A 26,513-nucleotide genomic window follows, 5' to 3' on the forward strand; every position below is an offset into this window, starting at 1 on the left:
TTATCCTAGAACCCAGGACAGCACCTGGTTTAGAAATTAAATCAACATTTAGATGACGAAATTATCTAATGCTCAAACTTAGGGAAATGAGAGGCATTAAATAAGATCAGTAACCAATCCTGAATCACCAACTGTTGTTAGGAAAAGAGTCCGTGGAAGATTCAAAGAGAAAATAGAGGTGGAACGGGGCAGAAGCAAAGAGAGAAAGATGAGGGCAAGGACATTCAGACCTTGGAACTGAACTTTTGAATGTCAAAAGGACTGATAGACCCAAGTCAGCACATTCTGACCTGTGCATCTCAATAAAGTTACCAGTGTTAAAGCAAAGCTTGATAGAACCCAAAGTTTTGGGAGGGGAATCATGACCAACAATTTAGAGAATGGAAGAGAGAAGAGAGAAGAGGTAATGAGTATGATGTGGATCTCCTCAGTAATGTTCTACTAGCCAAGCTAAGAGCATCCCTGGCCCCTCACTGCAGGACCCAGGAATGTGGCTAACAATTCCACCTGTTCTTCTCTATCTTCCAGATCACTTCATTATGCTGTAATTGAGATTTAAACATGAAGACAAATACTAATTACTTACATGGGAGTTCGAAGACCATACTAACTGGCGAACAGGTCCAGGAGTAGTAATATACCCTATTGGCTTATAATCCTTTTCTACCTCAAAGAAGAAGACGGTTTGATCTTTACTCTAAGAAAAAGAGAAATACCCAAGAAATATGGGGTTTTTTTAAAAAAATGTATTCCATAGAGTACAGAGTAGCACTTACTAGCTCTAGTATATCCTCTATATAACTATACCCACAATAATCATATTTCCCAGATTATTCTGGGAAAATTCTTATTTCAAATATTTGCTTCATTTCCCCCATGAGAACATTTGACAAACCAAGTGTTCCAGGATGTGTTTCTGAAAGAATGATCACTATACCTTACCTATACATAGGTTAACTCAAAAAATTCCACAAAGCATATGCTCACTTACTAATGCATTAAAAATGTACAAGTTTATTCTCATCACTTATGGCAATTCTGTTTAAGAACATACCTATGTGATAAAATATTGGTTATACATAACACAGGATCATAACTCCCAGTTGAAAACTTCTATTCATTTAAAATAAGCATTAGAACTCAATTTATAAGAAAATTTTGAGATGTCATGCACAGACTATACTAAAAGAATATGAACATAAAGAAACAAACTATGGGTTTTTCTCTAAAATGTACATCAGCAAATAAGTTATCATCAAGTAGAAAGACAAATAAAATAAATTTAACCATGAAAGCTCAATAGGAAACAAAAAGAAATCTACCATTTACCCCTGTAGCTAGAATTTCTCCATCACGTTCATAAGCTAAGGCAGTAACACGAGCAGTATGGGGTTTGAAAACCTGTTTCAAAATAATATCTGCATCAGAAATTTTCTTCCGTCCTGCAAAAATTGTGAGTCCTTTTGGATCGTAAAGTTCAAGAATTCGAACCACCCCATCTTCGAATCCTGCAATAATCTGTGCTCCAGTGTAGCTTACCTTGGATAAAAATTAAATGCAACATATATGAAATTAGTTGATTAAGAAAGTTGTACTATGTAACAGATAACTCTGTATTTTATTTAGCCAAGTAATTTAACATTGAAAACTCATTGGTAAGTCCTTATACAACTTTCTGGTAACCTCCCTCTATTCTAGTTCTTTATTACTGCTGCTGATGAGATGGGTAGACAATGGCAATTCAAACACAGAAGAAGCAAATGCTGGTGTAGTAGCTTGTCTATCATGTGCCAGGCACCTATCACCAGCAACTCAAGGGTGAGCATAAACAGTTTGTCCCCAGTTTCACAGAATTTATGGTCTAGGGGGAGGACAGACATCAATCATGCAGATGAGTATAAATTTATGAACAGAAATAAATGCTAAAGGAAAGACACAATATCTGAGGGCATATAACAAAGAAAGCTTACCTAGACCAAGAAAGAGATGGTGGAGCTGAGACCAGAAAAATGCCCAGAAATTAAGTTCAGGGAGATGGGAGAAGTATGCCTGGGAGAGAATATAGCTTGTGGAAAGGTCATGTGGCAGAAAAGAAGCTAAAGAGAGAGATAAGCAAGGCCCAGGTCACAAAGTGGCTTACATGTCACATTAAGGATAGTCTTCATCCCAAGAGCAGTGAAAAGCCATTGAAAGGTTTTTAGTTGGGGGTTTGGATATGTGTATGCATGTGTGTGTCTGTGTGCATGTGTGTGTGTATAGAGGGTGACATGATCAGATTTGCTATTTTGGAAAAGCCATCTTAGCTTCATTGTACAAAACAGAACTGAGATGGCCTAGATAGGATGTAGGGAGACCTTTGGCAAGACCTTTAAAGCAATGGCTGCCTTACTCCAAGAGAGTGATTGTGGTCACTTGGTCTAAGATGGTGTCATGGAGAGGAAGGACATGGGCATCATTTAGAGAAAGTTATTATGACCCTATTTGGTGATCACTGAATACATGAGAGAAGGGCAGAGGGAGGTGTCAAGAATGACTGAGACATTTACTGAGATAGGAAACCGTGGAAGGGAGCCAAGTGTCTGTGTGGTTTGTTGCTGCTATTATTGTTTTTGGAGGCCAGCAGAGTATCATCAATCTCGTCTTGGACATGTTGGGTTTGAGGTCCCCTGGAGATCTCAAAATGAGGAAAGCACATAGCCTGCAACTCAGAGAAGTCTGGGATAAAGAAAAAAATCTAGCAGTATCCCAATATACTAAATCTGCTGTCTTGGGAGGCATTCAGGATAAAGGCAAGAGCCCTGATATTCTTTAAAGCAGAGTGATCATCACTAAGACCAGGCAGTTATGAGCGTCTTGGTAATAAGAAAAAACTGTATTCCATCCAACTCCAGTTGAATGTTGTTCATTCAGTAAATATTTGCTATGTGTCTAAATGTACTCTAGAGGCACTAGAGGTTCAAAGTAGAATAGAGTGTAATTGTCACCCATGAAGAACAGTCTGGTGGGAAAGAGACAATAAAGCAATTCATCTTAGCGCATTGTGTAAAGGTTCATAAAATTAGTATATACATAGTCCTTTAAAAAAAAAATCACAGAGGAAGGAGTGCCTAGCTCTACCTGAAGGAAGGTAGGGTCGCAGAGGGCTATGCAGAGAGGATGTCTGACCTGAGCTGATTCATAAAGATACGGAGTTTTCTAGAGAAGCAAAAGGGTCTAAAGATGAGGCATTTAATTCTAGCATGATATCCAATGATCATGGATAGGACCACTTGGATAGGAGGCTAAAAAACGAAACATTCTATGGACATTGCACAGCCATCTGTATAAATGATTTAATTATATGGCTATAATTGAAATACTTCAGGTAAGAGTGTAAATGAAGCAGGATAAAGAGTCAGCCTGGTTTGGTAAGACAAACACTCTGTGTGTTTCTCCTTATTCTAACCTTTCCATTGTTCTGCCTCTAATCCCAGGCCTGAGTTCTACTCTCTGGCCTTGACTCGATCCATTTCCACATTTATCTTGGTCCTAGAACAATTTCTCTTTGATTTCAACCCAAAACAATAAGGATAAAACATTCCTCAAATACTCCCATGATATTTTAAAAACTTGGCTGCGAATTCTTTGGCATATCCCCCATAAAGAGATGCCATTTAGGTCCCTCCCTCCTTGAATCTGGGTGGGCCTTGTGACTGCTTCACTCAGGTGAGTCGGTACAACTGACATTATATGACTTCCAAGTCTCGTTCTAAAAGGCCCAGCGCATCTGCCTGTTTATTGGAACACTAGATCTTAGAGTCCTGAGCTGCCATTTAAGAAGTATGTGCCTACCCTGAGGCCACCACGCTGTGATGAAGCAGAAGCCCCATGAAGAAGCTATTAGGTAGGCACTCCTATTGACAGCCCAGCTTAGCCAGTCTTCAGCCCAGGTGCCAGACTGATGATAAAGAAGGCTTTACATGATTCCAGGCCTCAGACACAACGAAGCAGAGATAATCCACTGCTGTTGTCACCTGTCTGATTTCCCAATCCAGACAGTATATGAGCAAAATAAAAAGATTGCTGTTTTGTGCCACTACATTTTGCAATAGTTCAGTACACAGCAATAGATAACTAGGACAACTCCTTATCTGCCTAAATTTTTTTCCATAGGCCTTATTATCTAACTATCACATATGTTACTTATTTTTCTTTATTGTCCATTTCTGCCTCCTCTCTCCCACTAAAGTGTAAGATTCATGTGTGCAAGTATTTTTGTTTCTGTTCATTGCTATATTCCCAGAAGCTAGACCAAGACCCAGCACATTGCAGGCAGGCTGGGAATATAAACAGAAGAAATGAAATCACAGTCAGCTAGATGATAGATACACAAAATTCTGTTGAGTAATTATTCTATAACATGAAATGATTACTAACTTGCAAGTGGCATAAAAATAGATTTTTATTAAAACAGGACAAAAATCACAAAAGCAAGGTCATATGATTTTATCAAATTCTGAATGAGTGAATAAACTAAGTTAAAAGTTTTATTCTTCTCCAAAATCCAGAGTCATAAAATAGATTGCTAAGAAATAGCACTGTATACCATATTTACCAATACATTCCAGCAGAAGTTTGTTATTAACTCACCAGTTGGGGTACCCAAGCAAGGGCAGTACCTCCCTGTTTGAATTTCATCTGAGCCAAAGGAGTTTTGCTAGCAAAATCATAGATTCGAACAGAGCCTACAGAAAGACAGTTTTAAAAGAAACAAATCATATATATGTCATCTTTTAAAATAACCTTGGCTCACTTAACATGTTAAGCATTATAATAAGAAATTTCATACATAAACTAATAATCTAATATGTTTTCTTTAGTCAAAAATTTACATGAATACCCTCAACCAGGTAATTTGTAATCATGGATAATAAAGCAAACAACTGATGATTGACTGATGGATTAATTTCACTTTGCATAACCCACAAAGATTCACCATGCATCAAGGAAGGAGGAAGGTGAAAAAAAATAGGAAAGGCATAAATGTGGATAATACCAAAATGAATGGCATTTTTGTAACTTACCATATCCTTAATCTTTCACAATAACCAAGGCTGATGTACTTTAGTTCCTCTCTCCTCCACAAAAACTCACTTCACTTGCATCAAGAGGCTTACCTTTTGGAAAAGTTCTCAAATGCTTTTCATCAAACACATATAAAATTTGGGGCGGAAAACAAAACAAAAAAGACCAGATGTATTTTCATTTGGAGTTCCTACTCACAATCCAAGGCAGTAGTGGCCATGAGGTAAGTGAGGGGAGAGACTGCCAAGGCTTCAACAGCTCCAGAATGGAAGGAGAAGAGGCAGTCTGGATCTTGAGTCTGATAATAAAAAGAAATCCCATTAGATCTTAAAGAAAAGTTAACATCAAATTAAGGTCAAGTTTTTAAAAAATATATAAATAAAACCCTATAACACATGTGTGATTTTATCTGAATAGAAATTTTTAAAAGCATAATAGGGTGGGGTGCCTGGGTGTCTCAGTCAGTTAAGCATCTGACCCTTAGTTTCTGCTCAGGTCATGATCTCAGGGTGGGGAGATCAAGTCCCACGTCAGGCTCCATGCTCAGCAGGGAATCTACTTGAGATTCTCTCTCTCCCTCTCCCCTTGTCCCTCCCATCTCTAAAATAATAAGTAAATCTTTTTAAAAAACAAAAGCATAAAAGGCTAGAAAGAGTTCTGGACTTGGAGTTAGGAGAAACAGTACTGGCTTTACACTTGAAGGCTTTCCATTTCCTCACCAGTAAAATGAGGTGATGGCAACTGTCCACCCATTCATCAGGGTAGCTATGAGGGATGCAGAAGAGAATATAAATGAAAATACCATAAGTTTATGACAACTGTAAAGCACTGGATAACATGAGGCATTATCATTACCACTTTTCTAGTAAAGTTTGCTGAGATGGTTCATTTTTTAAATAAAATCAGAGAGAGAATAAATTCTCAGGACTAGGACACATTGGACAAGTTTTTGATGGGAACAATAATCAAATATAGAGAAAGACAAAATATTTTTTAAAGAAGAATAACAGACTTTTGTTATAAGAATTAGGGGGAAAAAAGAGACAACTTACAATATTTGAAAAACTAAGGTCAAGCTTCCATATGGCTCCATTGGCATCCTAAAAAATTAAGTTCATCATTTTTAACTCTTATCAAATGAAAAGAATTTTCTTCTAGTTAAAGAACAAACAATAATATCACAACCTTACATATGTTTTAAAGTGTGACTGAAATTTAACAAAAGCAATTGCTATATATCTCAGAACACACAATAAAGGAAACATTTTCATAATACATATATAGTCAGTTTAATATAATGAGAATGCTAATTGGTTTTTTGTGTATAAAATACAGATTAACTAAATACCAAAATTCAGGTAGTCTTCATTGACTTATCAATAGTAGTCTTAATAGTAAAATGGACTTATAGTGACAATAAATTATGTTATGATTTTGTCTAGTTAACTTTAAAGAGCCAAGAGAAAAGAACACAACTTACCTGAGCCAACCAAAAATTACTTCCAATCTCGTTCATTTTTATCATAGAGAAGAGTTTAACATTCTTGCCTACTTGAAGTTCATTAATGGGCTCGATCTCTAACAATCCAGTATCATCAATAGAATCAGCAGTGTCTACTGTCTCAAAATCCCAGATCTTATAAAATAAGAAAATACTTTAATCAATGAGCAGTTTCTGAATTTATATTTTCTATAAGAAGGGGCCCTGATTGATGGCAGAGAAGTAGGAGACCTTAGTTTCATCTGGTCCCAGGAATTCAGCTAGGTAGCTATCAAATCACTCTGAACATCTGTGAACTCAACTGGAGATATAAAAAAAGAATAGCTGCAACTCTACAAATAGAACAGTGACCATTTCCCGCAAGGTAGAAGGTGCAGAGAAGTGAATCCAAGGCGATATATGGGAGGATAGGCCATGGGGTTAGGGGAGGAATCTTCCATAAGCCAGCTACCAGAAAGTGATATAGCAGCACAGCACAAAATCAGAACTTTTAGAAGTCTGCTCCTGTGAGGGTTGTCCTGCCTGAAAGGTGATCAGGTGGTAAAACAGGCAGAATCTTAGCTGGGACAGTATGGTCTCAGAATCCCCAAGGTCACAGGAAGACCTGTGGTGCATGAAGGCTGCAGAGTTCCTAGGCATTGGAGTGAGGAAGCCAGTTCCTATCAGTGAGCCCAGGAGAGGGCTCTCAGCTCAGGGTTGACATAAACCATGAACTGTGGCACAGTCATTCTACTGCTCTCTGAGTAGGAGCCCAACAAGTGGCAGAACCGGGGAGACTCCTCTTCCTCTGCAAGGAAGAGTGGCATGGGGGGTGTGCCAGAGAGGTTGCAGGGTTTAGAGACTCAAAACAGGGTTGCACGCCTGAGGTTGGAATGCTCGATCACAGGCTAAGTGAGCACAGAGTGTGGATGGAGACCAAGGAGATGGGAGTGATGGACTGCTTTTCTCTGAGGGCTCACTGAGGAGTGGGGCCCCAAGCTCTAGGCTCTGGGGCTAGAGATTGGGAGGCCACCATGTTCATTCTCATCCTCTAAAGCTGTATGGAAAGTCTTCAGGAACAAAAGCCACATAGAGCAATCCTCAGGAGATGTTTACTTAGCCTGGCCCCTTGCCACAGACAGTGAAATTGAGCCTGGGGCAAAGATACCTGAAAATCAGCAAAACGGGCTCTTTCCCCAGAAGATCAGCAAAAACATCCAGTTAAGAACAAGTTCACTGATTGTAGGGAACTGCAAAATTCCAGTGCTAGGGGAAAATAGTCTATAGAATTCATGGGGGTTTTCCCCATGATTCTTTAGTCTTTTAATTTTTTTCTCTTTCCCTTTTCAACCAATTTCTTATTTTATCAACTCTTTTTAAAAAATCTTTTTAATTTTCATTTTTATAGTAACATTCTATCTTTTCATTGTATTTAATTTTATTTTTGTATACATAAAATTTTATGTATACATAAAATGTAAAGAAATTACATTTTGGGATGCAGTTTCTTCTAACCAACTAAAATACACCCTGAATCTAGTGTATAGTTCTATTCTCTTCACCTGTCTGATCATATTATTTTTTCTTCTTTTTTTAATCTTTTTTCTTTTTGTTAGTCATTTTTAATTTTCAACTTTATAGTTACATTCCAACCTTTCAATGTATTATATATATTTTCTTTCTTTACAATTTTGAAATCTAGGTTCTTCTAATATACCAAAACATACCCAAATTCTGGTGTATGACTCTGTTCTATTCACCAGCCTGATCATATTCTCTCTCCACCCCCACCCTGACCAACACCCCCCCCCCCCACTTCCCAGTTCAGGTCTCTTCTGATTTGTTAAGTGTGCATTTCTCTGGGGTCACTGTTGCCCTTTAAGTATTTTGTTCTCTTGTTCATCTATTCTTCTATGGACAAAATGACAAGAGGGAAAAACTCACCTCAAAAAAGAGAGCAAGAGGCACTACTGACTGCCAGGGACCTAATTAATATGGACATTAGTAAGATGTTGGAATAATTATTATAAAGATACTGACTGGGCCTGAAAAAAAAAAAGGGCATAGAAGACACTAGAGAATCCCTTTCTGGTGAAATAAAAGAACTAAAATCTAATCAAGTTTAAATAAAAAAGGCTTTTAATGAGATTTAATCAAAAATGGAGGCTCTAACTATGAGGAAAAATAAGGCAGAAGAGAGAGTTAGTGACATAGAATATCAAAATGATGGAGAATAAAGAAGCTAAGAAAAAGATCAACAGCTACTGGATCATGAGGGAAGAATTTAAGAGACAAGCGATAACATAAAGTGAAACAATATTAAAATAGTTGGGCTCCCAGAAGAAGAGGAAAGAGAGAAGCAGAAGGTATATTGGATCAAATTATAATGGAGAACTTCCCTAATCTGGGGAAGGAACCAGGTGTTCAAGTCCAGGAGGCTCAAAGACCCCTGCTCAAAAAAAAAAAAAAAAAAAAATCCAATAAAAATAGCACTGGGGTGCCTGGGTGTGTCAGACATTAAGCATCTGCCCTCAACTCGGGTCATGATCCCAGGGTCCTGGAATCAAGCCCTGCACTAGATTCCCTGCTCAGTGGGAGGCCTCCTTCTCCCTTTCCCATTCCCCCTGCTTGTATTCCCTCTCTTGCCATCTCTCTGTCAAATAAATAAAATCTTTAAAAAAAAAATAGGTCAACACCTCAACATATAATAGTAAAATTTGCAAATCTCAGAAATAAAAAGAAAATTCTAAAAGCAGCTTGAGACAAGAGATCCATAACCTACAAGGGTAGAAATATTGGACAGGCAGCAGACCTATCCATAGAGCCCTGGCAGGCCAGAAAGGACTGGCATGATATATTCAGGGTGCTAAATGAGAAAAATATGCAGCTAAGAATATTTTATCCAGCTAGAATGTCAATCAAAATAGGAGAGATAAAAATCTTCTAGGACAAACAAAAACTAAAAGAATTTGTGATCGCTAAACCAGCCCTTCAAGAAATGTTAAAAGTTGGGGCGCCTGGGTGACTCAATGGGTTAAAGCCTCTGCCTTCGGCTCAGGTCATGATCCCAGGGTCCTGGGATCGAGCCCCACATTGGACTCACTGCTCAGCAGGGAGCCTGCTCCCCCCCCCCCCTCTCTGCCTGCCTCTCTGCCTACTTGTGATCTGTCAAATAAATAAAAACCTTAAATTAAAAAAAAAAAAGAAATATTAAAAGTGATCCATTAAGTGAAGAGAGAGCCAAAAAGTAATACAGTTCAGAAAGGAACAGAGACAACATACAGAAACAGTGACTTTACAGGTAATACAATAGCACTAAAATCCTATCTTTCAATAGCTCTGAATGTAAATGCACTAATTGCCACCCAGTCAAAAGACACAGATTGGATTAAAAAGCAAGCCCCATTGATAAGCCATCCTGAAGACTCACTTTGGATCCAAAAACACCTCCAGACTTAAAGTGAAGGGGCAGAAAACCATTTTTCATGCTAATGGGCATCAAAAGAAACCTGGTATGGCAATCCTTATATCAGACAAATTAGATTTTAAATCAAAGACCGTAAAAAGAGATGAGGAAGGATATTATATCATAATTAAAGGGTCTATCCAGCAAGAATATTTAACAATTGTAAATATTTATGCCCTTAACATGGGTACCGCCAATGATATAAGCAAATTACTAACAAAATCAAAGAAACACATCAATAATAATACAATAATAGTAGGGGATGTTACACCCCACTCACTGCAATGGACAAATCATCTAAGTGGAAGATCAATAAGAAAACAAGGGCTTTGATGACACACTGGACCAGATGGACTTCACAGGTATATTCAGAGCATTCCATCCTAAAGCAAGAGAATACACCTTCTTCTCAAGTACACATGGAACATTCTCCAGAACAGATCACATACTGGGTCATAAATCAGTTCTCAACTAGTACCAAAAGATTGGGATCATTCCCTGCATATTTGTGGACCACATGCTTTTAAACTGGAACTCAATCATAAGAGGAAATTTTCAAAAAAAAAAAAAAAAACCCTCATATACATAGATGCTAAAGAGCATCCTACTAAAAAATGAATGGGTCAACCAGGAAATGAAAGAAGAATTTAGGGGCACCTGGGTAGCTCAGTCAGTTAGGCATCTGCCTTCAGCTCAGGTCATGATCCCAGGATCCTGGAATCAAGCCCCACATTGGGTACCCTGCTCAGCAGGGAACCTGCTTCTCACTCTTCTCCCACTACTTCTCTCTCTCACTACTTCTCTCTCTCTCTCTCTCTCTCTCACTACTTCTCTCTCTCTCTCTCTCTCTCTCTCACTACTTCTCTCTCTCTCTCTCTCTCTCTCACTACTTCTCTCTCTCTCGGTATCTCTCTCTCTCAGTATCTCTCTCTCTCTCTCTCTCTCTCTCAGTGTCTCTCTCCCTCTTTCTCTCTCTTCATCTCAAATAAAATAAAAATCTAAAAGAAAAGGAATTTTAAAAATTCATGGAAACAAATGAAAATGAAAATACAACTCTTCAAAACCATTAGGATGCAGCAAAGGCAGTCCTTAGAGGGCAGCAATACAGCAAAACAAACCTTTCTCAAGAATTAAGTTCTCAAATATAAAACCTAACCTTACATATAAAGGAGCTAGAGGAAGAACAGCAGATAAAGCCTAAACCCAGCAAAAGAGAATTAATGAAGATTAGAGCAGAAATCAATTAAATATAAACCAAAAGAACAACAGAACAGATCAACAAAACTAAGAGCTGGTTCTCTGAAAGAATTAATAAAACTTATAAACCCCTGGTCAGACCTACCAAAAATTAAAAGGAAAGGACCAAAATAAATAAAATCATGAATGAAAAAGGAAAGATCATGACCAACACTGAAGAAATACAAACAATTATAAGAACATATTATGAGCAATCATATGCCAACAAATTAGGTAATCTGGAAGAAATGGATACATTCCTCGAGACTATCAAAACCGAAACAGGAAGAAATAGAAAACCTGAACAGACCCACAACCAGAAAGGAAATTGAAGCAGTAATCAAAAATCTCCCAACAAACAAGAGCCCAGGGTCAGATGGCTTCCCAGGAGAATTTTATCAAATATTTAAAGAAAAATTAATATCTATTTTTCTGAAGCTGTTTGAAAAAGAAAGAAAAAAAGGAAGGAAGGAAAAAAGAAAGAGAGAGAAGGAAAACTTCCAAACTCATTTGATGAGGCCACCATTACCTTAATCACAAAACCAGATAAAGACCCCACCAAAAGAGAATTACAGACCACTATCCCTGATGAAGATGGATGTCAAAATTCTCACCAAAATACTAGCTAATAGAATCCAGAAGTACATTAAAAGGATTATTCACCACAACTAAGTGGGATTTATACCTGGGCTGCAAGGGTGGTTCAATATCCATAAAGCAATCAATGTGATATATGACATTGATAAGAGAAGAACAAGAACTGTATGATGCCCTCAGTAGGTACAGAAGAAGCATTTTGACAAAGTATACTTTCTTTTTCCTTTTAAAGGTTTTATTTATTTGTCAGAGCACAAGCAGAAGAGGGGTAGAGGGAGAGCAGTCTCCATGCTAAGCAAGGAGCCCAATGCAGGCATTGATCCCAAGACCCTGAGATCATGAGCTGACCAAAAGACAGATGCTTAACTGACTAAGCTACCCAGGTGTCCCTACAGTATCTTTTCTTAAAACTCTTCAGTGTGTCATAGAGGGAACATACCTCAATATCATAAATGCTATATATAAAAAGCCTATAGCAGATATCATTCACAATGGGGAAAAACTTAGAGCTTTTCCCCTAAGGTCAGGAACATGGCAGAGATGTCCACTATCACTACTGCTGTTAAAAACAGTACTAGGAGTCCAAACCTCAGCAATCAGACAATAAAAAGTAATAAAAAGCCACACAATGGGCAAAGAAGTTGTCAAATTTTCATTCTTTGCAGATGACATGATATTCTATGTAGAAAACCCAAAAGACTCCACCTCAAAATTGCTAGAACTCATACAGAAATTCAGCAAAGTGGCAGGATATAATCAATGTACAGAAAGCAGTTGCATTTCTATACACTAACAATGAGACAGAAGAAAGAGAAAGTAAGGAGTCAATTCCATTTACAATTGCACCAAAAACCATAAGATACCTATCAATAAATCTAACCAAAGAGACAAAGAATCTGTACTCAAAAAGCTATAGAACACTCATGAAAAAAATTGAAGAAAACACAAAGAAATGGAAAAACATTCCAGGCTCATGGATTGGAAGAACAAATACTGTCAAATGTCTATGCTACCTAGAGCAATCTACATTCAGTGCAATTCCTATCAAAATACCATCAACGTTTTTCACAGCAGTAGGACAAATAATCCTGAGCTTTGTATGAAACCAGAAAAGACCCCAAATAGCCAAAGTAAAGTTGAAAAAAGAAAAAGCCAAAGCCAGTGGTATCACAATTCCAGACTTAAAACTCTATCACAAAACTGTAATAATAAAACAGTATGGTACTGGAACAAAAACAGACACATAAATCAGTGGAACAGACTAGAGAACCCAGAAATGAACCCTCAACTCTACAGCCAACTAATCTTCCATAAAGCAGGAAAGAACATCCAGTGGGAAAAAAACAATCTTTTCAACAAATGATGTTGAGAAAATTAGACAGCCACATGCAGAAGAATGAAACTGGATCGTTTCCTTACACCATACACAAAACCAGACTCAAAATGGATGAAAGACCTAAATGTGAGATAGAAATCCTTCAAAATCTCTGGGGATAACACAGGGAGCAACCTCTTTGACTTTGGCCATAACAACTTCTTGCTAGAAACATCACCAAAGGCAAGGAAAACAAAGGCATAAATGAACTATTGAGACTTCATCAAGACCAAAAGCTTTTGCACAGCAAAGGAAACAGTCAACAAAACCAAAAGACAACTGACAAAATGGGAAAATATATTTACAAATGCCTTATCAGATAAAGGGCTAGTATCCAAGATTTATAAGGAACTTATCAAACTCAACACCCAAAGAACAAATCGAATCAAGAAATGCACAGAAGGCATGAACAGACATTTCTCCAAATACCTACAAATGGCCAATAGACACATGAGAAAATGCTCAACACCACTCAGCACTAGGGTATTTCCATAATGAGATACCACCTCACACCAGTCAGAATGGCTAAAATTAACAAGTCAGAAAAGAACAGACATTGGCAAAGATGCTGAGAAAGGGGAACCCTCTTAAAGTGTTGGTAGGAAGGCAAGCTGGTGCAGCCACTCTCGAAAACAGCATGGAAGTTCCTCAAAAAGTTGAAAATAGAGCTACCCTACAACCCAGCAATTGCCCTACAGGGTATTTGCCCCCAAAATACAAACGCAGTGATCCAAAGGGCCATCTGCACCCCAATGTTTATAGCATCAATGTCTACAATGTCCACATCAACGTTCAAAGTATGGAAGGAGCCCAGATGTCCATTGACAGATGAATGGATAAAGAAGATATGGTGTATACACACATACCACACACACACACACACACATACACAAAATAGAACTACTCAGCCATCAAAAAATGAGATCTTGCCATTTACAACAATGTGGTTGGAACTAGAGGGTACTAGCAAAATAAGTCAATCAGAGAAAGACAATTATCTTATGATCTCACTCATATGTGGAATTTAAGAAACAAAACAGAGGATTATAGGGGAAAAGAAGTAAAAAAATAAAACAAGACAAAATCAGAGAGAGAGATAAGCCATAAGAGACTCTTAATTATAGGAAACAACTTTAGGGTTGCTAGAGGGGAGGTCAGAGGATGGGGGAGCTGGGTAATGGACATTGATGTGATGTATTGAACACTGGGTATAAAACTTGTGAATCACTGTTCTCTACCTCTGAAATTAATAATACATTATATGTTGGTTGAATTGAATTAAAAATTTTAAAAATTAAGAAAAAAGAAAGAAAAGATCCTGATTTTGTTTTTCCAAAAGTCATTTCTTCTTCTTCATGCAAATTAGCAAGTAGGTGTAATGGGAACACCAGCCAAAATGTGATAAAATAATAAGTTGTAATAGTTTCCTCTGTATATATGGAGATTAGTGAGAAAATACAGCCTGAATAAGAACTCTAATTTGCCCAATGTAAACTTTATGTCAAGGTATTTGTCAGGTTTTTCTGGATATAAAGTGGCCCTAAGGAGTAAATGGTTCCATTATTCAGCGAAACACAATAATGAGCCAGGTTTTGATTTTACCAGTGATCCCCTGGAAAGGGGAAATAGGCCTTCTTAATGATTCAAGCACAATCTTCATTATAAGAGGAGAAAATGGATGTAGATGATGTCTTCACAGAAAATGGCTCTCATTATTGATTTAGACTATACCATTCAGGTAAAGATTATTGTCCTGGGACAGGAGAACAGAATGCTATGCAAAGCACGAAGGAACACAGATTCACCTCAGGAGACAGATAGATTGAGAAAGACTTCTCTGTGAAGTACCAAAGCTACCCTGGATGAATCTATTGACACACCCCACCCTTTTAACCTAGACTCAATAACTCAGCCTTTGGGAAAGTATCTTTCAAAGAGATTTGGTGTTGTCTCCTAGGCTAGCCTTGTTGGGGAGAGGCCCAAGTCATAGGTTAGAACTAACTCCTGGAAATGGGGTAGGTTTTTCCTAAAGGATTAGATGTAGAGATTTACTGTGTAAAAGACTAAAGAAATTAGGGTGAAATTTTTAAAAGAAGCCAGTTTAGAAATTGGTGGTGTTCATGAAGGGACCCTGTGTTAATTATTTGACTTCTTTTCTCTTGAGGTTTCTTTCCAGTTGGTATTTTGACATGTTGGGGTAACATATATCTCAGAAGCATAGTGAATATACTATATGACAAACAAAAGGACATAAAAATTTCCCAGAACAATGAGTAAAATCTAACAAAATTAAATTTAATATGGTAAATGTAAAAATGTATACTTGGGTTCAAAGACCAATGGCAAGAAGATAAGAGTGGGATAGGCTTAAACAGTGTATTAAACAGTGTATTAAACATAATAAGCACAATAGGTATCATAGAATAACCAGACTATTTTCAAAAATATAGTCTTACTTCTCATAATAATGCTTCCTAAAGAACACCCTGAGAATACTACCACTCTCTTATGAAAGGCACCAGTAGGGATATGTACCAAGAGGGCCACAAGGCAAATCAGCAGCCTCCAGCTTTGCCAGCAACAACTGGGTATATACACATGAGTGGGTGGGAGAAGAGGTAGGACAACAATCAGGAGCACTTAGATGCTGGAGCCATGTTCCAGCCTAGCCCACACTATAGACAGGATAGTGTCTACAGGTGAGGACAAGTGAGTTCACCAGTGTAAGGAGCAAGGAGAGGGGAGCTGCCATAGGCAAACCTCATCAGCTCACTTTTCAGTGTATTTCTAATTGGTAACCTCACTCAAAAATAAGAAGTGTTTGGTATTTTTGTCCCTAGAAAATGGCCCATTCATACTGTGTGTTTTGAAAGGACATCAGTATCCACTACGTTCTGCTAAAATAGGTTTTCATTTTCTGAAACTACTATGTCAACGACAGAATCAAAATAACAAAAGATACCCTCATAAAATGCACGCCAAAGATGCTGTAAATTAACTTTGACTAGAATTTAAATATTTACCACAAGGAAAACATTATCTAAAATACATTGGCCCTGGGAATCAATGACCACTGATCTTTTTCATCAAGTGACCTTTGTGAGAAAGAAGAATCTCATCAAACAGGCTGATCTGGAAGGCTTTGATGTGGGTGCTACTGACCTAGTGTCAAGAAAACTTACCCTAATACATCCATCTGCCCCAATGGTGATAACTTCGCCCTCATCCAGCATTATCTGGTTAATGGGGCCCTGATGACAAGACTTCCTTGCAGCTCGACAGAGCTCAACCTTGATGAGGCCGCCTTCCCACAACAGCATGTTGCCCCACTCTGATCCTGAGAGCACCTGGCAGGTATGCGGAAAGAAAGGAATGTGCATTAAAAACATACATACAACCAGGTGGTGGGTATTAGAGAGGACACGGATGCATGAAGCACTGGGTGTGGTACAAAAACAATGAATACTGTTATGCTGAAAAATAAATAAATAAATATTTTTTTTAAAAAAATACATACATGGATATTTAGCTCTCAAAAGACAGGTGAGAATTATTTTTATAGCTTATCCCTCTTGATTACGAAAGTTAAAAAAAGAGTATAGAAAAATAGGAAACTATAAATATAAAAATTCACCACTTTGGAAACAACAACTAATCACATTTGGATGTACTTCTTCCTAGCATTATGGGTAGTTTTACATCATTGTAATTAGGCTGTGCATTGCTAGTAATTTCTCAAATATATCTATAATAGCTTTCTTTGTACATCTCTTAAGGGCATAATCCAGGAGTAGAATTATTGGGTCAAAAATGAGAGATGTGTTTAAACTCTTGATAGACAAGATTCTATTTTTTTTTCTTCTATTTTGTTTTTTATTTTTTTAATTTCTTTTCAGTGTGCCAGAATTCATTGATTATGCACCACACCCAGTGCTCCATGCAATATGTGTCCTCCATAATATCCACCACCAGGCTCCCCCAACTTCCCACCCCCCACCCCTCCAAAACCCTCAGATTGTTTTTCAGAGTCCATAGTCTCTCATGGTTCATTTCCCCCCTCCAATTTCCCCCAACTCCCTTCTATTTTTTTTATTATGTTCAATTAGCCAGCATATAATACATCATTAGTTTTCGATGTAGTGTTCAACAATTCATTAGCTGCATGTAACACCCAGTGCTCATCACACATGTCCTCCTTAGTACCCATCACCCAGTTACCCTATCCCCCCGCCCCACTCCCTTCTGTAATCCTCAGCTTGTTTCCCAGAGTCTCTCATGGTTTGTCTCCCTCTCTGATTTCCCCCCATTCAGTTTTCTCTCCCTTGCCCTGTGGTCCTTTGCACTATTCCTTATGTTCCACATATGAGTGAAACCATATAGTAAATATCTTTCTCTCCTTGATGTATTTCACTTAGCATAATACCCTCCAGTTCCATCCATGTCGATGCAAATGGAGGGTATTCATCCTTTCAATTCTAGTTTTTAAGAGTGATAATACTAATTGTTATAAGGTGTTTCAAAAATCGTGAGGCCATTACTAAACTCAGATTATAGCATAATAATATCCAATTTCAAACAATAATAATCATTTGAAACCAGCTCCTATTTATCCATTTTATCCAGCACTTCCCCAAGTGTGTACCACCAAACACTAGTTCTTAGGACATTTAACTTGTATTAGATAATAAGTCATACTAATTAAGTATTGACTCTGTGCCAAGTGCTGTTTGAGCATTTTATATAAAGTTATTTAATCCTAAAAACCCATATGAACCTGGTACATTTATTGAGGGTACCACATACAGTTATGCAGGTTGATTATTTATTTTCCCAGAAAAGTCAAGTCAACAGAAGCCCTAAAAATTACTATTCCCATTTTACAAAGGAGAAAACTGAACAGAACAGTTAAGTGGCTTGGACAAAATACCCAAAGCAGTCAGGATTTTAAACCAGGAAACTTCACTCAAAAGTTCCTGTCCTGGGGCACCTGGGTGGCTCAGTGGGTTAAAGCCTCTGCCTTTGGCTCAGGTCATGATCCCAGGGTTCTGGGATCGAGCCCCACATTGGGAATCTCTGCTCAGCAGGGAGCCTGCCTCCCCCTTTCTCTGTGCCTGCCCCTCTGCCTAGTTGTGATTTCTGTCTGTCAAATAAATAAATAAAATCTTTAAAAAAAAAAGAAAGAAAGAAAGAAAGTTCCTGTCCTAACACTACTTCCAAAGACATATGCTTGGATAAACAAAATCAAACAAGTTTCTTTTCTCTAGGACTCTCTGGAGACTTTAACATAGAAGTGTTCCCTAGAAATCATGGAGAGGAATTTCTAGATACAAAGGAATCTGACCAAGAAAGTCTTATTTTCACAGAGCTTCTGTGTAGACTAATGTTCCATGAAACGCCTTGGGAAGCTCAGATTTAGTTCTTGCCTGTCTCCTCCTCATCGGCGCCCCAGTTCCCTCTCACTAATTTATTCAGTCTTTTCTACCTCCCCAGTCCACTCATCTTATCCATTCTGCTTGTTTGACTTATCACCAAACCTCAGCTCACTTTCAACAGTCATTATTTAGACTTGCTTTCTTCTGCCCAGTAACAAAACCACCAGAAACCACCCATGCCTGGCCGGCATTCCCTTCTGAAAGGTCATCCATGCTTAGCTTTCTTTTTCCATTTGTCCTGAGAAATGAAATGAAAGTGACATCTTCCATGTTGGCTCATTCCGCTTGACTCTACATTTCCCTTCCCTCAATTCATTTGGCATGTTGTGGCCAGATTGATATAGAACTTCATTTGCAACTCTACTCTTCCAATGTATGATAGTTCTGCCTGGCTATGAACCTACTTATACATAGGACCCAACTATACCTCTCAACCTAATTCCCACTCTTTGCCAACATGAATGCTCTTTCCTGAGTAGCCTTCCAAATATAGGATACTATTCCTAACTCTAAATATTTCCTTTTGTGTCTCTCATTTTAAATGGCTTCTTTCCTCCTCTATTTGAGAGAGAGAGAGAGAGAGAGCAGGGCAGGAGCAGAGGGAGAGGGAGATAATCTCCAGCAGACACCCCCTGAGCATGGGGCCCTACCTGAGGCTGGATCCCAGGCTCCTGAGATCATGCCATGAGCAAAAACCAAGAGTCAGATGTTTAACTGACTGAACCACCCAGGCACCCCCTTGTGGCCTGTTTTTAACAATCTCTCTCTTACTTTAATGTCCTGCATTATTCAAAATTTGAAACTAAAATTATTTGTGATCATTTTATAGCTTTGGATATACATTTATTTATTTAACTAGCATCCAAGGCTTTTGATTTCCTCCCCTACAACATGATTCCAAATTGAGAATATCTACTAGGTAGATGACCAGTCCCTTTGGTTCCTCAAAGTAATATTTGTATGCTAGCAATTACTTTTAACAGAGATGTTCACAAATAATACTATATAACTCATCCTAATAGGAAGCCAAATACAATATTAATGGAGAATTGAACCTATAGCAATATGCCCACAAATTTTTACAAAAGGAAGAGAAAAAATAAACTAACAATGTTATAAAATAAACTACCAGATTAAAGTTGCCATGTATCTCTAGGTGCCACTGTGAAGTGGCTCAATATTCCTAAATAATAATCTGACAATGAAAGAAAAATCCACAAGACTGTATACCACCTTTGAGCCAGTAAGTCCTCTTGGAGCATCATGATAAAGAGGAGGGACAGATAAACATTATAAACACTGCAACTCCATGATGATGAATAACAATGTATCACTATGTTAATATATTAAAATACCTGCATACTTTATATATGCATGTATAATATTTAGTAAACAAAACCAAAAAGGATATTTTCATATGGATTATGACAATTCCCTAGAACTATATTAATTAAAACTGATACTCTGAAGAGCCAAAATTAAACGTTCATTGTCTTTACAATGATAGTGTCCATCATTAATAACATTGGCAGGGCTTTTTAGAATGTCTAATGGGCTTTCATATATTTTCATTTTGAAAACATGATTTTATTATTGTGGAATAGTGGCTGTACTCACCTTCCCATCTGGGAGCTGCATGTAACCTTCTATATCAGTAGTGGCTGTTTTGCCAAATCGACCCAATGAGCCCTGAAGCTTGAGACCAGTGAATGTTAGAGCCATTTCCCAGAACCTACAAACAAGAAAGAGACTGAATGTACCTCAAAGAGGCTTTATCTATGTTTATTCTCCCCAAGCATTTACATGTTTCAGAGTCATATATATTATTTCATTTGCTTATTCATTAACTAATATGTATGAAGCATCAACTACCTGTCAGACAAAGTTCTAGGCAATATAAATTCAGAATTGAGCAAAATAGACAAATTCCCTGCCTTTGCGGATATTTTATCTTAGAGTCCTACTGTTCTATACAGCTGACCCTAGCCAACTTTGACTATTTTAATTCAGATTTAACGTAATTAACACTAAACCAAATTTAAACCTCCGTGTTTCAGTCAGACTAGCCAGTTTCAAGTACGTATAGCAAAAATGTAGCCAATGTCTATTAGATTGGACAATATAGAACATTTTCATCTTGGCAGAAAGTTGTTCTATTGAATAATACCATTTTAGAAGATGCAAAAGTTTTCAAAAAATTTCTCACTTACTTGTGTAGTTAAGAGTCATTTCTTAATAACACTGTGCTCTCATGCTCTCATGTATAAAATGAGACTACTAATAGCACCTACCTCATAAACTTGTTGAAAAACTCTTAGAACAGTGGCTTATACATAAAAGCAATGAATAAATGTTGGTTATTACTAACATTTTGTATTAATAGTCTAAGCAAGTGAACAGATGATGAAGAACATATAGAAAAAGAATCTGGCCTGCCAACTAGATATAAAATAGATAATGGATGGTATCAACAAGCCAATAATATGAAGCCAAAAGCTTAAATAACCAACATCCTTTCCATGGCTATGACAGGACCCCTGATCATACATTTCCATATAGCACTTCACACATGAAATTACTTGATTTCTCTCCCCAAAGATACAATGCAAAGAAAATATGCATTCTACTAAATGATGGAAAAATGTAAAGAGAATTTTTAGCCTATAGCTAGCAAATTACTTGAGAATTCCCCCAAATTTCCATCTTAAAATCTGTTCAATTAACCTATATCTCTAATGAATAAATAAGAAGAGAGCCAGGTTTAAATTGGAATAAGAGCAGCTTAGGATAAAAATGTCTTTCTCGAAGAGGACACTGGAAATCTAGTTATGAGCAGCCCGGAGATGGCTGTTAAATAAATGCATAAGACAGGGTAAAATGACGACAGAAAAAGACAAAATCATTTCATCCTGGAAAAGAGAGCAGAGTGTGAAAGAGTGAAAAGGACATGGAGTTTAGAGCCAGAGCCCTGAGATCAAGAGTAGGCTCCATTAAAATTTAGTACCGAGGGTCCTGTGTTAGGATGTCAAAATGACTTAGCTATCATACAATATTGCTATCACAGGGGCACCTGGGTGGCTCAGTGGGTTAAGCCTCCACCTTCAGTTCAGGTCATGATCTCAGCGTCCCTGCATCGGGCTTTCTACTCAGCTAGGAGCCTGCTTCCCCCTCTCTCTCTGCCTGCCTTTCTGTCTACTTGTGATCTCTCTCTCTGTCAAATAAATAAAATTTAAAAAAAGAAAAAAAACAATATTGCTCCCACAGATTTAAAGTGGATCAGATTGCATGGAGCACTGGGTGTGGTACAAAAACAAGGAATACTGTTACGCTGAAATAAATAAATAAATAAATAAATAAATAAATAAAAGAAAAGTAAAGTGGATCTGAAAACTCAATATGCCATGTTAGTAAGTAAGAGTAAGTACTCTTTTAGGTGGTAAAGCCTGTAAGAAGGCAGCAGACTAAATTCTTTTTAGCTATACTGGCTTCAGTCATAAAAGCCCCATAGCCAACTAGAAAAGCAGTACTACAGTTAGTTTTGAAGAGAACACATTTAAAAATTATCCTAATGTTAACATCAGCACAAATGTCTCCAGCTGGCTAATCCTCTCAGACAATATCCTTAATGATAATCTACCAGCACCTGTACCAGTCACACAACCTACTTGATGTGGCCTGATCCCGATGTAGTAAGCTGCTCATCATCTTCGGGATTGAAAGTAACCTTAAAAACCTCCTGGGAAAAAGCTTTTGTCCTCAGTATGGGCTGTTCTTCTTTCCAATTCCAGATGGTCAGTGTGTAATCAGGGCTGCTGCCAACAGAGGCTAGCAAGGTACCACTGTTGTCAAAATCCACATAAGCATAGCCCAGCTCAGTCCCATCTGAAAGAATGAATGAGAGTCTAATGAACAAAGGCAACATTTATTTCATTTTCAAAAGTATATTACTTAAAAGAAAAAAGGAGGGAAAGAGAGCAAGCGAGCACCCTTGGTGATAAGTATTGATGAAAGAACACCAAGGATTCCCAAAGAAAGGATCCAAAAACCATGCATCACCCTTGGCTTTGGACTGAGTTACATAACAGGAGGCGGGAAAGTGAAGAAATCCTAGTCACATTTTGCATGAGAACACACTCCCTTTTATGAAGTGGGGGCAGTCATGAATAGGCAGGGCATAGAGGATTCTTAGGACAGTGAAAATACACTGTAGGAGACGATAAGGATGAATATACATCATTAGACATTTGTCTACACCCATAGAATACAACACAAGAGTAAACCCCAGGGGACACTGTGGACTCTGGGTGACTATAATGCACTAACAGAGATTAGTCCCCAGTAAAAATGTACCTGGTAAGTGATGTTAATAATGGGGAATGTTATGTATATGTGGGGGAAGAGGGCTATGGGATATCTCTGAACCATCCTCTCAATGTTATTGCAAATCTTAAACTGCTCTGAAAAGTAGTCCATTTAAAAAACTAACTACTAGAAGTAATTATATGGAGAACAAAATTTATAAGAGAACTGTGGTGATTAATTTCATTTGTGGTTGTTTTAATCCAGGTGGACCTTATTCAATCAGATGAAAGTCCTTCAAAGCAAAACTGAGATCTCCCTGAGGAAGATGAAATTCTACCTGAACATGTAGCATCAACCCAGCCCAAGAATGTCCAGCCTAGGCGTGCCTGAGTGGCCGTCAGTTAAACAGCTGCCTTGAGCTCAGATCATTCATCCCAAAGTCCAGGGATCAAGCCCCACATCGGGCTCCCTGCTTGGCAGGAAGCCTGCTTCTCCCCTCCTGCTCCCCCTGCTTCTGTTCACTCTTTCTATCTTTCTTTCTCTCTATGTGAAATAAACAAATAAAACCTTTAAAAAAAAAAATAAAGATTGTCCAGCCCACCAGCCTGCCCTACAACCTTCAGACCTGCTAGCCCCCACAAGTGCAAAAGACAATTCCTTTAAATAAAGTGTCTCTGGAAAACCCTGAATATTGTTAACCTTGAACATGGAATATTTTAGAGGATGTACTGAGCTCACCTTGAAGGATTCTGTAGGGCTTCAAAGAAGGATACTCATAGATGATAATCTTTGGGAAAACTCCTTTTTCAGCTACTGTGAAGTAAGTTTTATCAGGATGTACCTATAGAGAGTAAAATCTCACTTAAATAATAAAAGGAGAATTTTCTTATAGTCCTATTAATGTAGTATTTAGCATATGTGATTTTATAATTTATTAGGATCCCCTTCAATAAAAAACTTAAAAATGGGTACCTGATAAGTACGTGGTGATGGATGTGATTTAAAATGAAACCTAGGGTGCCTGGGTGGTTCAGTCGGTTAAAGCCTTTGCCTTCGTTCGGCTCAGGTCATGATCCCAGGGTCCTGAGATCAAGCCCCACATCCATTGAGGGGGAAAAAAAAAAATCTCTGCTCAGCAGGGAGCCTGCTTTCCCAACCCCTCTCTCTCTCTCTCTCTGCCTGCCTCTCTGCCTACTTGTGATCTCTGTCAAGTAAATAGATAAAATCTTTAAAAATAGAAAAAATAAATAAAACGAAACCTAAGGGAACGCTCATTTTAAGTTTTACTTTTGTTAACAGAGCCATTTCCACCCCTACAGTTTTTTTAATTGCCATCAGAAGAGCTAGAACAATGGTTCTCAATCATTAGCACACATCAGAACCACAGGAGGGCTTATTAAGGCGCAGAAGGCAAGCCCTACCACCAGAGTTTCTGATTCAGTTTATCAGGGCTGGGCCCCCAAAATTTGCACTTCTATCACTAACAAGTTCCAGGTGATGTTGCTGCTGCCAGCCCTGGTACCACTCTTTGAGAACAACTAAGTTAGATGAATTGTTTACCCTCCATATATAAATCAGACTAGCTTTTTGTACAGAAAAATCCATGTTTCTAGAGTAGGTTACAGCTCAGTTTTTAAAAATGCACCTTGGACAAATTCACTGTAAATGTCTATAAACTTACTAGAAGTGAGAAAGATATATTTCCAAGCCAGACGCAGAGGAAAATAGAGTAAATATGCCCCAGCTAAACTATTTGTGTCAGCATTTCAAATGACAGCAGTATAAATCTTACAGAATTATATGTTTATTCCTGGTATTTTTGTTCATTGGTAAGCCAATGTGCAGGAAGAGTCCATGGATATTTTAAAAATAAAAATAGGCTCTTATAAAAATCAACTATTTAAGATACATATTGTGCTTTATAAAATTCTATTTTCAGTTACCATTTTGCAACTCCTGATTTTAAACCTGTGGAAGAGGAGCTTTCCTCAGAGGATATAGGTTGCACTGTAGATTTTGGTACCCAAGATAACACTGTTGCTTTTTCTTCTCCCCACCCATGGCGCCGTAAGACCTATAATAAGGTCTTCCTGCTGACACACTCAGTGAGAGCAGAACACTTATTGTGTGCTTATTATGTGTCCCAGACACTGTGTGTTTTTTATGTGAATTAATTCCCTTAAATTTTACAGCAACCTTGTGAATTTGGCTACCAATATCATTCTCACTGTTTTCATGAGGAAATAGGCACAGCGAAGCTAAGTGACTTGAAGTCATACAGCTGGCAAATGTCAGAGGTAGAATTCAAGCCAGGTGTTGGAAGCCAGGAAGAAAGTGGAACTAAAAAATTGGAGTTACGAAGGACTTAGGGGGAAGCAGATTACAACTACATCTTTCTAGATGCCCATTTACAGAACAATATTGGGTGAGCTATGTGGTCACAGAAATCTGAAAGGGAATTCAGGCAAATCTTTTGCCCCTCCAGGTCTGGTCTATAGTAAGTGAAAAAATTGCAGCCCTCAGATCAGAAACTCTCTGGGGTTGGGCTTGGTGTTTTATTTTTAGTGGAGACGTGGAATTAATGAGTTATTTACTTTTTATTCAACATACAGATTCACCCTATCTTTTCTGAAAGATAGTTGATATGTCCCCAGAACCACTTCTCACAGGTTTCTCACTGCTTTGCACGAACACTTCTCATCCACAAATGGTAAACTGTTTTAGGGGGAAATGAAGTGATGAGGACAGCTGAGGAAAGGCCCCTGCCACTAGCCAGGCTCTGACAGCCCCAGCACACATGGACATCCAACTGCCCAGAGTCCAGGAGGATGATAAGGGCTGCCATTCTTGACCACAGAACACCTCGCCTACTGACCTCAGACCAAATTATTATACAACAGAATAGAAATTTCAAAACTACATAATGGGAGAAAAAAAGAAGTGCTAGTTTCCTGTTTCTTAGCACTCTGCAAGTGATGTGGACCTCAGGGTACATGACACCTCAGGGTGGCCCCTAACTGACTTCCCTCCACAGAACTCAGGACCCTCAAGTTGGGCCTGTGAATAGTGGCACATAGCTGGTGCCATGGTATCACGTACTTGCATGGATCTAGATTTTTGGTTTTTTGCTTTTTAATATGAGTCTTGTCTCTTTAGATGGATTTTAAACTCTTTGAATTCAGAGAGGTCATGAAACTTTTGTCATTTAAATACCTGCATATTCTGAGTACTGTTGGACACACAATGTAAGATAATAAATTCTTCTTGGGGTACCTGGGTGGTTCAGTCGGTTGAGCACCTGACTTTGGCTCAGGTCATGATCTCAGGGCTCTGGGGTTCTGGGATTGAGCCCCACATCAGACTCCACACCCAGTGTCCCTCTCCCCACCCCCGCCACCTTCCTCCCCCACTTCTGTTCTCTCTCCCTCTCTCTCTCAAATCATTAAAACCTTAAAACAATAATCCTAATTAGTGCATTAATTCTTGCTGGGGGCAGGGACTTTACCATGCACACATGCTACGTACAGATCAATGATCAAGAGACTCTCCTCACTCTTCCCT

At 38.2% G+C, this 26,513-nt stretch overlaps 1 protein-coding gene across 10 annotated transcripts in view; it reads right to left on the reverse strand.

Annotated features, from left to right (window-relative positions):
• The window catches only part of CFAP44 (cilia and flagella associated protein 44), a 152,495-nt gene that overhangs the window by 109,565 nt on the left and 16,417 nt on the right, over positions 1-26,513 (reverse strand). For 9 of the 10 annotated variants that reach the window (XR_001180962.2, XR_006609093.1, XR_006609094.1 and 6 more), the window contains 10 exons: positions 23,691-23,793; positions 22,316-22,532; positions 20,268-20,382; positions 16,401-16,565; positions 6,545-6,700; positions 6,117-6,164; positions 5,263-5,362; positions 4,630-4,724; positions 1,330-1,539; positions 587-697 (listed from right to left, as the gene is read on the reverse strand). Coding sequence is in view for 7 of the 10 variants with exons in the window: in XM_004761445.3 (XP_004761502.1) it covers positions 587-697; positions 1,330-1,539; positions 4,630-4,724; positions 5,263-5,362; positions 6,117-6,164; positions 6,545-6,700; positions 16,401-16,565; positions 20,268-20,382; positions 22,316-22,532; positions 23,691-23,793 (1,320 nt within the window). In the remaining 3 variants the exon portion in view is untranslated. The remainder of the gene's footprint in view (positions 1-586; positions 698-1,329; positions 1,540-4,629; positions 4,725-5,262; positions 5,363-6,116; positions 6,165-6,544; positions 6,701-16,400; positions 16,566-20,267; positions 20,383-22,315; positions 22,533-23,690; positions 23,794-26,513) is intronic. The other variant, XM_045088385.1, reaches the window with a different exon arrangement.

The sequence above is a fragment of the Mustela putorius genome, unplaced genomic scaffold (assembly GCF_011764305.1).
Source record: "Mustela putorius furo isolate JIRA1106 unplaced genomic scaffold, ASM1176430v1.1 tig00003834_pilon_pilon_pilon, whole genome shotgun sequence".
Taxonomy (NCBI): domain Eukaryota; kingdom Metazoa; phylum Chordata; class Mammalia; order Carnivora; family Mustelidae; genus Mustela; species Mustela putorius.